This window comes from Amblyomma maculatum, chromosome 1 (assembly GCF_055883805.1).
Source record: "Amblyomma maculatum isolate TAMU_Amacu chromosome 1, ASM5588380v1, whole genome shotgun sequence".
NCBI lineage: Eukaryota > Metazoa > Arthropoda > Arachnida > Ixodida > Ixodidae > Amblyomma > Amblyomma maculatum.
In genome coordinates this window covers 278,323,320-278,340,005 of record NC_139344.1, presented here as the reverse complement: position 1 = coordinate 278,340,005, position 16,686 = coordinate 278,323,320, and the positions used below count along the sequence as shown (strand labels likewise).

The window sequence follows — 16,686 nt, the reverse complement described above, 5'->3', positions numbered from 1 at the left end:
GGCTATGCCTCAGTGCTCATTACTGAATTTTGTGCAGTGCATGCAAAAACAAAATCAATATTATTTCCTGGTCTATTTTCAGGTATGCGTCACTGTGGAAAGGTTGCCTTACTCTTTACACTGGGAAAGGTGGCGACATTCAAAAGATCGGAGAGTAAGTGTAGTTCTATGGGATGGAATGTTTGCATAGATGTAGGTGTGGGGACCATCCCTAATTTGCTTTTGCAGGTTTTGCCTGCCATTCAGCGAAACACCATTTATGAGTGAACCCAATCCAGAGTTCATGCAGCAGTTACAGGCGAAATTGGTTAGTACTCTTCATTATCTAATTTACATTGTTGATTATGTTAGTTCATTGTAGAGCTTAGAGTGCTTTGGTGCCGTTGCATATTTTTATTTCGTATGGTACAGGTCTCCTGACTGTTAATGCCTTAGTGCAGTTCAGAAAATAGTGCGCTTCGGAAGCCAGTTCAATGTTTCCCGATTGCTATTCTTGGCTTCGTTACATTTCTCTAGCCGTGAAATGTTACCATTTAACTTGTGTGCATTAAGGGAAGAAGAGATCTGAAGAAATAAATTTTGTCCCGTTGACAGTCTTGAAAACATTTTTACTTTTATGCGCAAGTCTCAGTGCACACACACACACACACATATATATATATATATATATATATATATATATATATATATATATATATATATATATATATATATATATATGTGTGTGTGTGTTGTGCAACCTTTTGCCAAGAGTTGGTCAGTGTGTGGTCAAAGCTGGAACTAGTGGAATGTAGTTAATTCAGAAGTGAGATATCATGCTTTGAAGTTCGGTTGCCATCTAATTTATAGTCAATATCCCAGTCGACAGAGGCGCTGCTGCCAATGTCGAGAGAGGAGACCTCTCACACAGCTGTACTGCCACATTACTAGGCATCTGAAAATCTTTGAATGAAACTCTGTAAACTCTGAGGAGAACACTAGCAACCCATGAGAGTCTGGAATAAACAAACAAAAAATAGCATTCACAGGCCCCTGGAAAACTGCCAGTAAATCTAAAAACCTACTATCGCACTCTTCTGTTGTGATCATGCGGCAAAACAACCCATTAAAGTGTGTCCCTGTAAACCGCGCAGATTCGTTTGAGGACGGTAGAGAGGCCACGCTAATAAAACTGACCTCTAATGTGATGCAGTCTTGGAAGATTGCAAACATTATCATTATCCATAACAAAAAGGACGTCGAGGACTTGAAAAATTAGACTGATCAGCTTACAGTGTTTCAAGGTGTTTACTAAGGCAATCTGTAATAGAATCGGACTGCCTTAGACTTCATTCAACCAAAGGACTAGGCAGGCATTCATAAAGGCTACTCGACAATAGATGATATCCACAGTATTGACCAAGTAATGGAGAAATGCGAAGGATCCAGCCCTTGTACATAGCCTTCATAGATTATGAAAAAGCCTTTGACTGCCGAAGCCTCAGCTGTCATGCAGACATGGCAGAATCAGGGTGTAGATGAGCCATATGTGGAAGGGAAGTACTAAAAGATACCTATAGTGGCTGCACAGCAACGTTACTCTTCTGTAAAGAAAGCAATAAAATTCCCGTAAGGAAGTGTTTTAAGCAAGAGTAAGATGCTGTTTCTTCAGTGCTATTCACTGCTTGCTTACAGGAAGTATTCAGAGGTCTGGTTTGGGAACAGTCTGGGATGAGTGTTGATGGAGAATACTTCTCTTGTGACACTGCCTTTCTGTGTAACTCAGGGGACAGATTGCAAAGGATGATGAATGATCTAAGCAGGCAAAGTGGAAAGGTTGGCGTAAAAATTAATATGCACTAATTTAACATTCAGTACTCTCTGAAGGCAACTACAGTTAACGGTTGTTAGCAAGGCATTGAAAATAGTCTAGGAATACTTTTACAATTTCGGAAACACATCAGGGTTGGGCTTGTAAATTTGAGCCTGGAAAAGCGAATGGTCAGGCTGAGAGCATATATATATATATTTTTTTTTTCGGTATGGACTGAGTGGCCAAACAGCCGGTATACCATACCATACCATACCACAAATCTGCTGGCTACTTCTGCATTGTAATGGAAATTATGACATACAGTGATTTTTCTTGTGAAATTTTATGTTTTGGGCTGTCTGATATTTCAGACATTTTTACAGTCACTTGAGAATAAAACATGGCCAGTAAAATTCAATAAGATGTAAGAAGTACTGACACCAAAAATTGTGTTTTTAGTTTTTAATGGTGTATGAATTAGGGTACTTCAATGGCCAGCACCACTTTCAGGGTTGAGACACAGGTCTCTCTGGTGGCATATTGGGTCCCACTCACCCGTTCAGCTGCACTGAGCTCAATGCTTCGGCACGGGCTGTTTTCATGAGAAAACTGCCATTGTCGCATAGACTTCTGCAAGTTTGGTCTTCTATATATTGTGACCTGCAGACGGCGCTGATGACTGGTTTAATGCTGGACGACATTTAAGAATATAAGAAATCTGCTACTGGTTGATGGCATGTTCTCGAATTTTCACTGATCATGTTTTTCAAACATCCGAACTTTGTCACGAAAACCATTCGCAATTAGCAGTGACAAATGCACTGCTATTGAAGATTGTGTGGGTTGAAAATCTGTTTTAATGATAGTTCAAGGCATGCAAGCTCACATTAATCAAGGTTCGCATTCAGAGTTGCTCCAAAGTGCTCATGCTACTCTCCAAAAATGACTATACAGTCAAATTTTGTTACTACAAACACCACATTAACAAATTTTTCAAATTAACGAACTTTTTGAAAATCCCCATCTGATTTCCAATGTTTTCAGTGTAAAATATTTCACAACTATGAACTTAATAGCGCATATTTCAGAATAACATACATTATTTATATTTTCTTCTATAATCAAGGAACATCAGTATTACAAATTCACCTAAAATTAACACTGCCCTAATTCTTGCGTGAAACAGAAACCGCCATTTCTTGATGCAAGTCACGGGCTATAGCTATCATCATTATCATATCTCCTGCCCACACCTAGCGCCACCTCATGCTGTGTTTTTATATGCAGCAGCGAGCAGGCCTAGTCACCTGCATTTTTTCTTTGTTGTGTGTTGTTTGCTGGTCGGTTGTTTGTTATTCGTGCATGAACAACCAGTATCGACACTTCGTCAATACTGTGAAAATCACATATTGTCACATAGCCTTTATAAATGCCTGCCCATTCCTTTGGTTGAATGAAGTCTAAGGCAGTCTGATTCTGTTACTGAAAAAGAAAAGTCCCCAGCAGACCTATTAACATGGCAGTTCTGAGAAAAAATAAGGATAAGTTGCTGGAGAGATTTTGAAAGCCTGGGCAATATCTGTGGCTGGTGAGGATTGTGTTAGCATACCTTCTGTTCTCTTATTAAAGGAGAAATAATGTTTAAGTCACTGGGAGGACTGTGAAAGATGAAGTAATGTGTATGTAGAAGTTGAGAAAGAAGGTGTGTGGGTATAAATCATTAGTTGTTAGTGCAGCATCGTCCGTCTCTGCGTGTGTGCCTCTTCTATGTTTTGTCATCTGTTCAGCTGCTTGTTTTGTCATGTTTGACCAACTAGCTCAACATTCTGATGCATTATTGTTCATCATCGTCATCAGGAATTTTAGTTGCGGATTATCTTATTGCGAAGTTCGTGCAAGATCTGACGATGAATGCTGCCAGTGATGGCGCTAAGAAGCTAAAGCAGTTTTAGCTGTAGGAAAGAGTAGCCATACTGCAAGCATAGAAAAAGCAAATTGGCCTCTGCAGAGTGCTTGGCATTGACCCGTCGACTGCCGCAATTCATTTTGAAAGACCGTGACAAGATTATCAAACTTCACTGAACACTGAAGATGAGGTCGTTTCCTAGATCGGTGCACTCACTCATGAGTGCTCTCTTATCGCCTCACTCACACCCACCTCCTGCCGTGAGTGTGAGTGAGTGGACGCGTATGAGAGTGGTAGTGAGTGTGAGTGCGAGTGAGTGGCCATAAATGGGAGCGGCCATGAGTGTGAGTGCGAGTAAGTGGCCATAAATGGGAGCGGCCATGAGTGTGAGTATGAGAGAGGGGCTGGGAATGGGAGTGGCCACGAGTGTGAGTGATTGAGTGTCCATGATTGGGAGTGGCCATGAGTGTGAGTGTCCTTGAACAGGACTGGGCATAAGTGTGAGTGTCCTTGAACAGGACTGGGCATAAGTGTGAGTGTGTGTGGCCGTAAATGGGAGCAGCCATGAGTGTGAGTGCGAGTGAGTGGATGTGAGTGTGGACAGGCATGAGTGCGAGTGTGCGTCTCCTGAGTGTGTATCTCCCAAGTTGACTAGTTTATTTTGTTCAGTTCATGTTAATGTGTTTTGCTCATCTTTGCTCATCTTTATTTTGTAATTCCCTGCTGCCCGAACCTCTTGCCAGCAAGTTTTACGTTCTTCGCATATTGATAAGCCTTGTTCAGTACTATGTGCGTTTTTTTGCTTCTTTTCGTGCTTTTGTGGTATTGTTATATTGATCATGACCTTTTGTTAGTACCTTGTTTTAGTCTCGCTCCCCCCTTATGTACTATCCTGACAGGGGCCGTTAACGGACAATAAATGATGATTTGAGTGTGAGTGAGTTGTGGTGAATGGGAGCGGGCATGAGTGTGACTGAGTGGACGTGTATGAGAGTCGCCATGAGTGCGCATGAGTGAGTGGCCATGAGTGTGAGCGAATGGCCGAGAACAGGACGGGGCATGAGTGTGATTGTGTGAGTGGCCGTGATTGGGAGCAGCCATGAGTGTAAGTGCGAGTGTGGACGGGCATGAGTGTGAATGAGTGGCCGTGAATGGTAGCGGGTGAGTGTGAGTGAATGGACGTGTATGAGAGTCGCCATGAGTGTGAGTGATTGGACGTGGATGGGAGAAGGCATAAGTGTTTGTGAGGGGTTGAGTGTCGCTGGTTGTGAGTGTGAGTCCCTCCTCATGGTGCCGACCTATGGGTCGTATCGACTTGAAGCAGATTTGAAGTTAGTGCAATGTTTTCATTTCAGCTTTTGTTTGTCTACATGCGTGTTTACTGCCATTTTGATACCTAGGTTTGACCACTGGCTTATAGCTACAAGGTTTTCATTACGACATTTCAAAATAATGATTTTAGATGGTCCCCTGCGATTCGTTATATCGAGATTTGACTATTTCTCATGTTTATCAACTCCAGAATGCTCATTTTGGTCCAGAATGTACATTGTTTTGCTCCATAGCTGCTCCAGAACTTGTATTTTCTTGCTCCAAAAGCTACTCCAATACCTACTTTCGCTATCCCAATCCTGATGGTACTTTAGGTTATTATAGTGTTACAGTCAAACTGACTTATAACAGTATTGAAGTGTCATGGAAATATCTTAACCAATAATTGTTATAACTGGTTTAGGCCAAAAAAACGAAGAAAATATTATAAACTACACATTTAATGAGGATGAGGCAGTCTACACTTTATTTCGTAACGGGAAGAAACCCGTAATCTGTAAATGTCTGTTTCACGGCAATCTGGCCAACATCTTGCTGCAGGGCATCCAACTGCTGAATATAGTGTAGAAGAAGGTTCTTAGCAAAAACAGCCCCACAGGGAGTCAATCATTCTCAAAAGCCTCCTGATGAGACTCAACCTGCACAGGTTCCGGTTTATCTTCGTTGTCGCTACTGTTGCCGTCCTCCGCGCCAGTGACTGCTGTGACAATAGCCCAGTCTGTCAGCGCTTCATCTTTTGAGACTGTATTGTCGGCATGCAAAAATTTCTCGAGTCCCGACGCGTCACCATCACTACCACTCACAGTGGACCAAAGTTTGGTCATCGCTGTGTCGGCAGGAGCTTTGCGACCTTCCGCGTCGCCGCAGTTCTGAAGCAGTTCATGATGGGGGAGCAGCTGGCTTAGTTCCGGTTGGCGTAACTGAAACAGTTGCCAGACTTCACTACCAGTGTTTCCTCGGAATTTTGCAGCGATGATTGCACACTAGAACCACGCTAGAAAGACACGTGCACGAACGCCGCACGAACACGCAGCGGGGGCCTGGACAAAGCAAATAGGGGAGGATAGTGCAGCGCACCACGGCTAGCACACCCTCAGAATGGACTTCTCCACCGTGCAGAGGCAGAGAGGACGCGAGTTCCCTAGGCAGCGGGTGATCTCAAGGGGGAGTACTCAAAGCTCTCCATCAGAATGGTCGTGCCTAACTGTGCTTTACGCCTTACCTCCTCCTCCGCGTGAAGAAACGTTTTGTCCTCCCCTGCTTCTCCACGGCATACCCGACCATCGCATTGGCTCGACGCGCTCTGTCCCAACGTTTTTCATTGTCACTGCATTGGTGTTGTCGGAGTCTCTGCGTACATGCGCGCTTTTGTGGTCGTCGCGTTTTTGTTGACCTTCAGTGACTATATTTGATTGTTATAACCGATATTATGTGACACTATTGTAATAAGTGGTTTATTTTACTATAGAACACATGACAAACCTGACTGTGCAACAGCAGTCCATTGTTATATCCGATATATTGTTAAAACCGGTATTGTTATAAGTGGGTTACCAGGGGAGAAATGGCTGTTTTTCATAGGTTTCTGACAAGCGTTTTTGCTGCAAGTTTTACGAGAGATGAAAATAGTTAAAATACATACCAATGATAGAAATGGAAAGCATACTCAAGAAAAATTTTGTTTAGCACAAATACGCAGTGCGAAAACTGAAAAAAAAAACATTCGGGAAGCACAAAATTAAGTTGCATGGGAATAAAAAATTTGAACTTACATGATATTGACTCTTGAAGAAAATTAGTAAAATAAATTCTAGAATGTACAAAACGTTTTAAACCTTTATTGAAACTTGCCAGCAAAATCTTAAAATTAAAACACAAATCCATTTTGAGGCAGAACTTTTTTCGAGTTACCTGAAACCGGCTAATTTCAGCCTTTGATTTGAAATAAATTTTGCTCACCAAGAAGGAAATTGAAACACAATTTTTCTTACTGAATATTAATAACAGTCATTCAAAGCATTCTCCCTTTCAATTCAGATCGCTTTTGAGAATGCCGGAAAAAGTTGCGGAAACAAAAAGTATAGCCACCCTAACATTTGTGACAAACTTGATATGAAAAACAAAAACAACGCACGATGAAATCAAATAAAATATGCAGAGCTTTTCGTTTACCAAAAGCCTATTCACAAAGAATTCAACGGCTGTACTGCCACCGACACGTCGCGGAAGAATGCGAGAGCTTCGACGATGTACAGACACGAAAGCGAACGTGCCACAGTGTGTTTCATGAACTACCGCGTCTTGTGGATGTTTCACTTCATAGTCCTCACAATCCCTGCGGTGAAGCACCCTAAGATAGTGGAAGGACGAATAAGGTCTGAAAAATCGAGCAATCAGTCACAATATACCGAAATTTCAGGTAATCATATGCCTTAGCTCTATGAAGCATACTGCCGTGCCGTGGAAAAGACCGAATAATCGAGCTTATCCAAAAAATGAGCAATCAAAATTTTGGTTTGGTGACAATGCATACTTGGTGTTCAGACATGCGACATTTAGAACTGCCGTGGAGAAATACGGTTTGAAGTCTGCTGCTTTGGCAAACCTTCTACTGATGTTTTTTAGCAGCCAGACTGCCTGCTGTGGAATGTAAATCTAAGGTCGATGCCTGGAGTTTATGCTCGGGCAAAACAAAATCCTTGTTTGCGATGGTGACACGACGTCTTTCCATTTGTTGCTGAGGCACTACAGGTGACAAAAATGTCAATCATGGCATATTTTCACCTAGTAAACGAGCTCCAAGAAAGAACAAATTATAGGCAGAAACTTTTGAAATTTGAGTTTTTCGGTCACCAGTGATCAAATCAGAGTGGCATGATAACGAAAGAGTTAATGGGTTGCCTCATGAAATACACCTACTCGTGGTAAATTGTACCTGCATTCCTTTTCTCATGCCTTGTTAGTTTGAAACTGGAAAGGATGTCAAAGTTAACTTGATTTTACACATGACCTAAATTAACTATCATTTACACGGGTATTTATAATATGCCTTATGGCAAGCTTGCATAATAAAAAATATATATATATATATATATATATATATATATATATATATATATATATATATATATATATATATATATATATATATATATATATATATATTCAGCAGGAATAGCTGTTTACGTTGGGTAGCGAAGCACTGAAAGTAGTAGGCAATTATGTCTACTTAGGAAAGGTAGTAACCACAGATCCGGACCATGAAAGGGAAATAACAAGGAGAATAAGATTGCGATGGAGTGCATTTTGCAAGTACTCGCTGATTATGACAAGCAGCTTACCGGTATCGCTCAAGAGGAAAGTATACAACAGTTGCATCTTACCTGTACTCACCTATGGGGCTGAAACGTGGAGGCTAACGAAAAAGTTGACAACGCAGAGGGCTATGGAACAAAAAATGATAGGGGCAGTGTTAAGAGATAGGAAGCGAGCAGAGTGGGTCAGAGAAATAACTCCAGGTAATGACATCCTAGTGGAAATCAAGAAGAAATGATTTGGTTTGGTTAGTAGCGTTTAACGTGACTCAGGCTATGAGAGACTTCATAGTGGAGGACTCCGGAAATTTCGACCACCTGGGGTTCTTTAACGTGCACTGACATCGCACAGCACACGGGCACCTTGCTTTTTGCCTCCATCGAAAAGTGGCCGCCGAGGCCGGGATTCGATCCTGCGTCCTTGGGAACAGTAGTCGAGCGCCACTGCGCCACCCCGGTGGGGTAAAAGAAGAAATGGGCATGGGCAGGACATGTAGTGCGAAGAGAGGATAACCGATGCTCGCGTAAAAAACTGGGTTCCGAGGGAAGGAAAGCGTAGCAGGGGGCGGTAGTGAATGCAGTTAGCACAGGACCAGGCTGATTAGAGGAATATGGGAGAGGCATTTGCCCTGCAGTGGGTTTAGTCCGGCTGATGATGGTGATGACATATTCAGCATGTTCATTTACCGACTTACTTATGCCAGCCTGTGGCTAGAGATGGGATGGCAATGGATGAGGAAGTAGCTATAACATTAGTTGACTTCAGATCCCATGAAGCATATGAAAACAGCATTCAGCTTTTGAAACCAAAATAGAAATATGAGTGGGATTTTAATTGCAAATTCAGCTGCTAACATCTGTTGCTTCATTATGAATAAAGAGCATACAGCCAAAACTTCTGCAAATAATTGAGTTTTTTCATAGTTGCTATGCTGCATAGAAAGTAATGATTAAACACTGTGCAAGGGAGATGTAGCAAAATTACATTCTGCTCAGTCTGAAAACGGCCTCTTAGACAGTGCATTTCTGTATGCTGGCTGCTCGGCTGTTGAGGAGCATATGTGCATTTCTGTTGAGCCATGTGCAGTCTGGTACAGTGAGTACACCTAATGCAGGAGCAACATTTGCTCAGGTTCCTTGAAGCCCCATGAGTGTGGTAAACTAGGGCTCTTTCACCCTTTGAAAGTGTGAATTTTGACACTGTGGTGTTTTCTGATGGCAAGCCTTTCATATCACATCGTTAAGCTGCCAAAGCTTTCTGCAAAAGCACCATCTGCCAAAAGAAGCAACACACATTTCGATATTGTCTGTTTGCTACAGCAACTGCACATAGTGGTACCAGGTGCAGGAATTCTCATTGCTATGCGAGCTTGCTTTTGATGTCCCATGTTGCAGCCCGCAGAGTCTTGCAAAGTGCATTATATTTTGGTTTATGGACATTGTTGTCTTACTACCATTTTAAATAACCCTCTTTGTTTGCACAGAACGCCAATGTGGACCAGAGGCGGTCACCAACATCACAGGTGGGTGGTGCCAGCACCGACCCTATGGGTGGTGCAGCCCTGCCCGCTCCATCACCAGGTGAGTGGCAATGGATATATTGCCCCATGACCGGCGGCTCACAGGTGGCTCGCTTCAGGGGGCAACCCGGCGCCGATGCGCTTGTCGCTGGCTCAGCTGTGACACTTGGGCACAGGGAGGACCTCTCGACGCCCACTAGTAGTCTGTACCCTTCTTGTGGCTTCTACTCCACAACCTGTCCATCCCCTTTCTCCTTTCGCCCAAGTTACTGCACTTTTGGTTTAGTGTGTACCAGGCACACCAAGCAGCAGCTTCCGTCCCTCGCTGGCAGCCATGTCTTCAGCGGAGGCAGTGCCTGTCGCTGCAGTGCACTGGTCTTAGGTTAATGGCTGAGGTTTCGTTTTGCTCTCCCTACTGCCGCTCTGTGTGAGCTCCCACTGCAGATTATTTTTGTTTTCCACTGGCATATCCATCGCTCTTTAAATATGCTGTCTGCAGGGAAATTGTGCTTTTGCGACTTCCTGACAAGAAAATTGGGCTAGGAGCCAGGTCCACTGTTGTGAAGCTCTGTTTTTTCAGGCGAGAAAAGCTTGTCTTTGAGAATAGCATGGCATGCTATTACTGCTTTAATAGTGGTGCATGTGTTTGTCTCTCGGTATAGTACTTCCTTAGACCAATTTTTAGTGCACACAGTAGGAACCGTATAAAAGAGCAGTTCTGCAAGTTTATCGAGTCCTGGCAAATTGGCTACAAGGTTTGTTACTCTTGTCAGCAAGCATTTGTGATTGTGTGTGAATATCCAAAATTTGAAATAAGAATCGAATATTATTGTTGCGCGATTTATATTTGTATTTAAAAAACTGATATTTGGAATTTTTAATTCACTGCGTTTTCACCAAACTTTGTGCTTCACTGCAGTGCATGACCCCGTTGACTGCAGTGAAGCATCCTCGTAACAGGACAGGGTCGTTTTGTGAATATGGACCTTCCTAACAGTGCGCACAAAGTGAGGCACTTGACAAAACCAGAAGAAAACATTGTTCTAACTTGGGTTTCATCTCAAATGCAGACAACCATCATGCAGATAATGTTCATCAGGGAAAATTAGATGCAAACAGTTTTTGGAAGTTTTTCTGTTCCATTCGATAATTCTAGGTTTTGGTTAATATGGACATATCTTCTGGCCTCTTGAGGGGCGTAATAATGAGTTTATTGTATTCAGCATTATGACAGCTTCGCCCAGTTGCATGCATGTCCATCCTATACAAAAGACTGCTATACGGAACCCTGTATGAAATGTAGGCTGGATTTTTCAGCAGGTTGTACATTTCTGTGGAATTCTAGTTTAATTTTATTTCCAAATATGGCGGGAATTTTGGAGAAAACAATATGAGCAATGTTTGCTGTTTTTAATTTTTATTTTTTTTGCACTGATCAGATATTCGATATTCGATACTCGAAGGAATGTTTTTTTTTTTTTTCCGTATTTATATTCCATTGGTATTTGAAAGTCCCAGTATTCAAGCACCCCCAATTTATGAACATCTGTTGCCAACTCGTCGGCTTGAGGCTGAAGTCATCAAAGTTATACATATTTGTTTGCCTTATGGAGAATTGTAAAGTGGGTGCGTGTTTGAGCTTTTCCCATTTCTGGGTTTTTCTGGTGCACTTTCTGATTTTTATTAGTATTACAAAACCGATCTTCATATACATGCATTGGTGCATATAAGATGGTTACTCAGTGTACTGCTATTGCTGTTCAGATTGTGTTATTTGGCTGCTTTCTCTCGACTGAAAGGCTGCTGCTCTGTGAGCCTCTTGGGCAGATGTTTTAGTCTAGGTCTCTTGCTTTGCTGTGCTTGTGCACCTTATTTAGTTCTCCTTTGCTCGCTCCTCCTTGTGTGCATGGTGCCACCCATGCTTTGTTGCTTTGGTCTGCAACAGCCTAATGTCTTGCTGCCTTCTATTTTTTAACAATGAGTGGTAGAAAGTTGCCATTGGCAAATGTGGTTTGAATAGCTTGTAATTCCACTGTGATGTCAAATTTTTAGATAACATGGGGCTACAAGAAAAAGAGCAGCTTTGGAGTTCAGGTGTGCTTGCTGGAGTACTTGCTCATAGTTGAAATTTGATACAGTTGAACCTCGCTATAGCGAACACTGATATAGAGAATTATCGGATAAAACGTACTGAAACCAAAGTTTGGTTGGTCTGTTGTTTATTTCTATGGGAGTTCTTTCTGTATAATGAAAGAAAAATTAAAAAATTTGATGCTAGATCGCTTATTACAAAGCAGATTTTTTTGGATTAAAACAGAAAAAAATGCGTGAAGGAGCCGGAAAAAACATTAAGAAGTGCAATTTTTCGATCAATCGAATCGCTCATCTCAGAAGTGCGTTTAAATCGGCTGCATGTTCGTGTGCCGTGTCATTTAGCAGCGGCAACAACAACTATCGCCTTTGTCTTGGGGCCTCCGAGATCACACCCCCACGCGCGATGATCTTGGAAGTCATGAACGGCCATGGCCGAACTCGAGTGACGCCGCCGCTGCCTCTTGAGTCCGGCCATGTAAAGGCTGGCATGTGATCACCATTGCCCCGTCATGGTGTGAGCCCCTGCTGTGCCTCTGCCTCTGCCACTGCGACTGACCCGTGCGCGCGCACTGCACTCCCGGAGTTTGTTGGCTCCGTTGCGCAAATTTTACGTGGAGTGTTCATTTTCGCTGTCCAACGCTTATACCAAGCTTTTAATTAAAACATTGTGCGTTTTCGCACCTTTGTGTTTTCCATATTAGTGCGCATTTTGTTTCGTTTTATTTGCAAACTTGTTTACAGGAATTTGGACATGCACTTTTATAGTGAATATCGGATATAACGAATTCTTGCACCCTGTACTACTACATTAAAATGAGGTTCGGCTGCAGACAGTATACCTTGTTAATTCGAAGTCGTAGGGACCATGCGAAATCTTCGTATTAAGGGGGGACATAGGTCTTTCGGGCCAAAAAATAACCAAAATATCGATTTTTCGATAATGGCATTTTTGAAATTGGTATTAATCTTCAAGTTCAGCAATTCTTTTCTTCCAAATATCAGTACTTTCAGCATAATATTGAGTTCAAGTTGTCACGCGGGCAGAATTTGTGCAGTAGCAGATGAAAAAAAAGAAAATAAAAACGGCACCTTTTTTATTATGCGAAACCATTGTTCTACCACACTGATCTCAGCCATGCTGGTATCGTTTGAAAGAGCGCGCTCTGGGCTTCAATTTCCTGCTGCTGCTGCTGCTGCTGCTGCTGCTGCTGCTTGCCTGCCCTCAATGGCCATAGAAAAAAAAAAAACCACAAAGAATTAAAAAAAAAAACGAGATCTAATTCATTGCCGAGCGCACGTGACTGCAATCGAGCCATCCGATTAGTAGATTCTGCTATACGTCGTCTGTTTGGCCCATTGGCGGCAGCCCAGCCCGCCATTCCGGGACGCCATTTTGTTTCAAGGCATGATTGATGCGAAACCATGCCTCTCAGAAAATTCTGCTTGCACAACAAACTTGGCAAAATGAAAAAGAGTGTGTGCGGTGACAACTTCCGAAAGTGTCCAGCGTTACCCGAAAGCTCCGAGAATGTGCAGGAGTCAGTGGCCTGCGAAGATGTCGCTGCGGTTGAAGTAGGCCTACCAAGTGCGGCGGTGGCAATACCGAGCGATTGCGTCCGTTGCGACAAGATGATGCTGCAGCCTTTAGATTTGGCTGAAAACCAGAAAAAAGCCAAAGAAATGATACAGGAGCTGGGGTTAACTGTAGCAGTCTAGAGAAAAGTGGGTCTCATCGACAGCTGTGGCGCCTACCACTCACGGTAGTGACTGTCACTGTGGGGGTGACAGTGCCTTCAGTATTGTGAATTTGGAGCCCCTCAACGAACTGTTGTGTGCCGCGATGTGCAAAGTGTGTGGCGGGGATGTACAGGTTTTAAGAGGTGATCGTGAGTGTGGTCTATACTCCGTTTCATACATCAAGTGCAACACTGCTAAAGCTAGAGCTCTTGTTTGCGCTCCTCGCATCCGAAATGAAAAATAGTGCCTGTTCTTGACGAGAGGAAATAATAGTTGCTTTGGTCTGCAAGCTTAATACATCTTACATTTGCCATCAACTACATAAAAGCACTTTTTTTTAGGGGGTATAAAATATCAGATTCGGTTAATCTGTATGTTTTGTTTGTCGTTTTCGTTCGTGTCGCGTTTTCGCTGCCCCGCAACCCTGGCAGCGGTGCCCTCTGCGCAGCGACCTCGACTGCCTCTTCGGAGTGAATTTTTTCTATAAGGTCCGCACTGCGAATATGTCCAGGCACGCGAAGCAAGTTATTGCAAACGTGTATGCTCGGATTAAAGCCAGTTTCCGCAGAAACCACTCTGCCACGAAACGAGCATGTAGTGATACGCCTCCTTTTTTTTTTTCTTGCAGACTACTTGCATAGCTTTCGCTGCGTTGCACCTGATGTATGAAACGGAGTATAGTATTGAAATAGTCTTTAGTGTGCACATATTGCGGAGACATCTCGTAAGGATTTAGTTCACCGCGCATGCTCTGGCTAAGTCTGGTCGGGTTGCGAAAGCAACAGCTGTATGGCTACGCTTGTAGCTAGCTTGTGGTTAGTTCTTCATCCGTTTCTTCGGCACGCTGTCTCCTGAGGTTTTCGTTGCGCCTGCTTCTTCTGTCGCACCATCAGCTCGTTTAGCTACAGCATTGGCCCGCCGTTTCTCGAGCCTTCTTGTACATCCTTCCTCAGTTTCCTCGGCACGTCGTTTGCGCTTCATCTCATTCCAAATTCTGAATTCAACCCGGAATCTTCCGTAGTCATCGTAGAGTCACTCTGGGAAGTAGAACGACTTCTTCTAGCTGCATCTTCGTTACGACGCTTCTCGAGTCGTGCACTGCGTTCTTCTGCTGTCTCTTGAGCGCGTCGTCTTCTGGCTTCGCTCTGTTGTTGCCTCTTTTTAGCGCTCTCCATAATGACTAGATTCTCGTTTATATCTGCGAAGCATCTCTCCTTTGCCTGCGGTGCATGCATCTGGCGGGAGTGAGTAGCAATGGCGCGGCGCCGACTGCAGCGTCCTCTGGCGGAGCTTGGCTAAGCTGTTGCTTGGCGCGGCTGTTCCTAGGTGCGGCTGTTCAAGGTCATTTGTGGCCTGAAACCTGGCGTAATGTTGCTTTCGCAAGAAAAATGAACCTGTTTGCTGTAAACATTTTTGCTGCACGAGCTTATAGGCAAACCGCGCCGGGAATAGGCAACCCAAATACTAGGTAAGCTCAGTATGAATCCAGGCCTTCATAATATCAGAAGGATGGCTGAAAGGACAGGCTTCGAAAAGCAAAATCTGTACACAATCGTTCCTCAGCTGAAAACACATCGGGCTCTGAAAAAGTAGCATTCAGGTCAAAACAAGCAGTCAGACTACATGCCTGGTGCTTATTAGCCCACAGGATGTGTATATATATATATTATATATCGAAATTTTGAATAAATTATACCTAGTTTGTTTTTTCTCATTTTCACAAAAGGCTAATTTTTGGTCACCTGGCTTGTTTACAGTTAAATCCCGATATAACGAATGTCGCGGGGCCGCAAAGTTTTTTTGTTATTTTCAAATATCGTTGCAGTGAAAAATCTTCGGTTATAAGTCAGTGGTGAGGTCTAGGCATGAAAATGACATACCTTGGCACGTGTGCAAGACAAGCGAAATCTGATATGAAAACGTCGCACTATCTTCATAGCTGATTTATTTGAAGAAATCTGTTATTTCCTTCTGCCACGTGCAGTACACGCGACCACACAGTACTTTGCACCACTACAGCACATACACTTTCCACTTAGTACAACATCTCATCGGGTACGTGATTGCACCGAGCAATGAAAGTACAGACTTTGTCCATGCGCAAAAAGAAACATCGCAGTTTTATATATCATCTTCAATGTTCCCTGAAGTTTGAAAATCTTGTCTGTCTTTCAAAATGATCGCAGGAGTCGATGAGGCAATGCTAGCCATCTGCAGACGCAGAGTAGCTTTTTCCCTGCATCAATTTCCTATCTTCTTGGCACCTTCGCTGGTTGCAGACATTGTCAAATATTGCACAAACTTCGCAAAATACCTTTCCACACGTGCGAATGGCACGAACGATTGACCGGCGAACGACTTAAATTATGGAAAGTAAAAGGGCAGGTGGCTAGGCCTTCTGGCTGGTGCATAACCACAGCTTTGTGGTGGCGCTAGGAGCTGGCACTAGATATGCTGATGATAGCTACAGCCCACGCACCATACATGCAGCAATGGCGGTTTCTGTTTCACGCGAGAGTTGCGAGCTGCGGTGCTGTTAGTTTTAGCCAAATTTGCAATACTGATGTTTCTAGATTGTAGAAGAAAAAATAAAATATGTACATTATTCTGAAATATACGTTATATTGAAATTCGTAATTCTGAGATATTTTTACATTGAAAACGGAAAATGTGTTGGGGATGTTGAAAAGATTTGTTAATTTGAAAAATTCGTTATTGTGGTGTTCATAGTAACAAGATTTGATTGTAGTTCATCAATATATCTGCATCTAGAAGAGATAGAGGCATACTTTCTTTTGCTCTAGGAAGCTGAAAGTGTGATGAGTGCAGTGATGAAAGCAGAATCATTCTGTTAACCTTCAGAAATTTGTTTTAGAATTCATTGAAGCTAATGGTACCAACTGGAGTGATGATATTCCAAGTGCTCTAAAATTGCTAATAAGGGTAAAATGGGAAAACTGCCTTGGTCATCGCACTCTTTCATCATTCTAC

At 42.9% G+C, this 16,686-nt stretch overlaps 1 protein-coding gene across 8 annotated transcripts in view; it reads left to right on the top strand.

The window, feature by feature from the left end:
* Positions 1-16,686, top strand: part of LOC146206633 (SOSS complex subunit B2-like) — an 86,072-nt gene that overhangs the window by 40,077 nt on the left and 29,309 nt on the right. For 7 of the 8 annotated variants that reach the window (XM_084591393.1, XM_084591386.1, XM_084591392.1 and 4 more), the window contains 3 exons: positions 83-154; positions 229-307; positions 9,829-9,925. In XM_084591393.1, coding sequence (XP_084447519.1) covers positions 83-154; positions 229-307; positions 9,829-9,925 — 248 coding nt within the window. The remainder of the gene's footprint in view (positions 1-82; positions 155-228; positions 308-9,828; positions 9,926-16,686) is intronic. The other variant, XM_084591394.1, reaches the window with a different exon arrangement.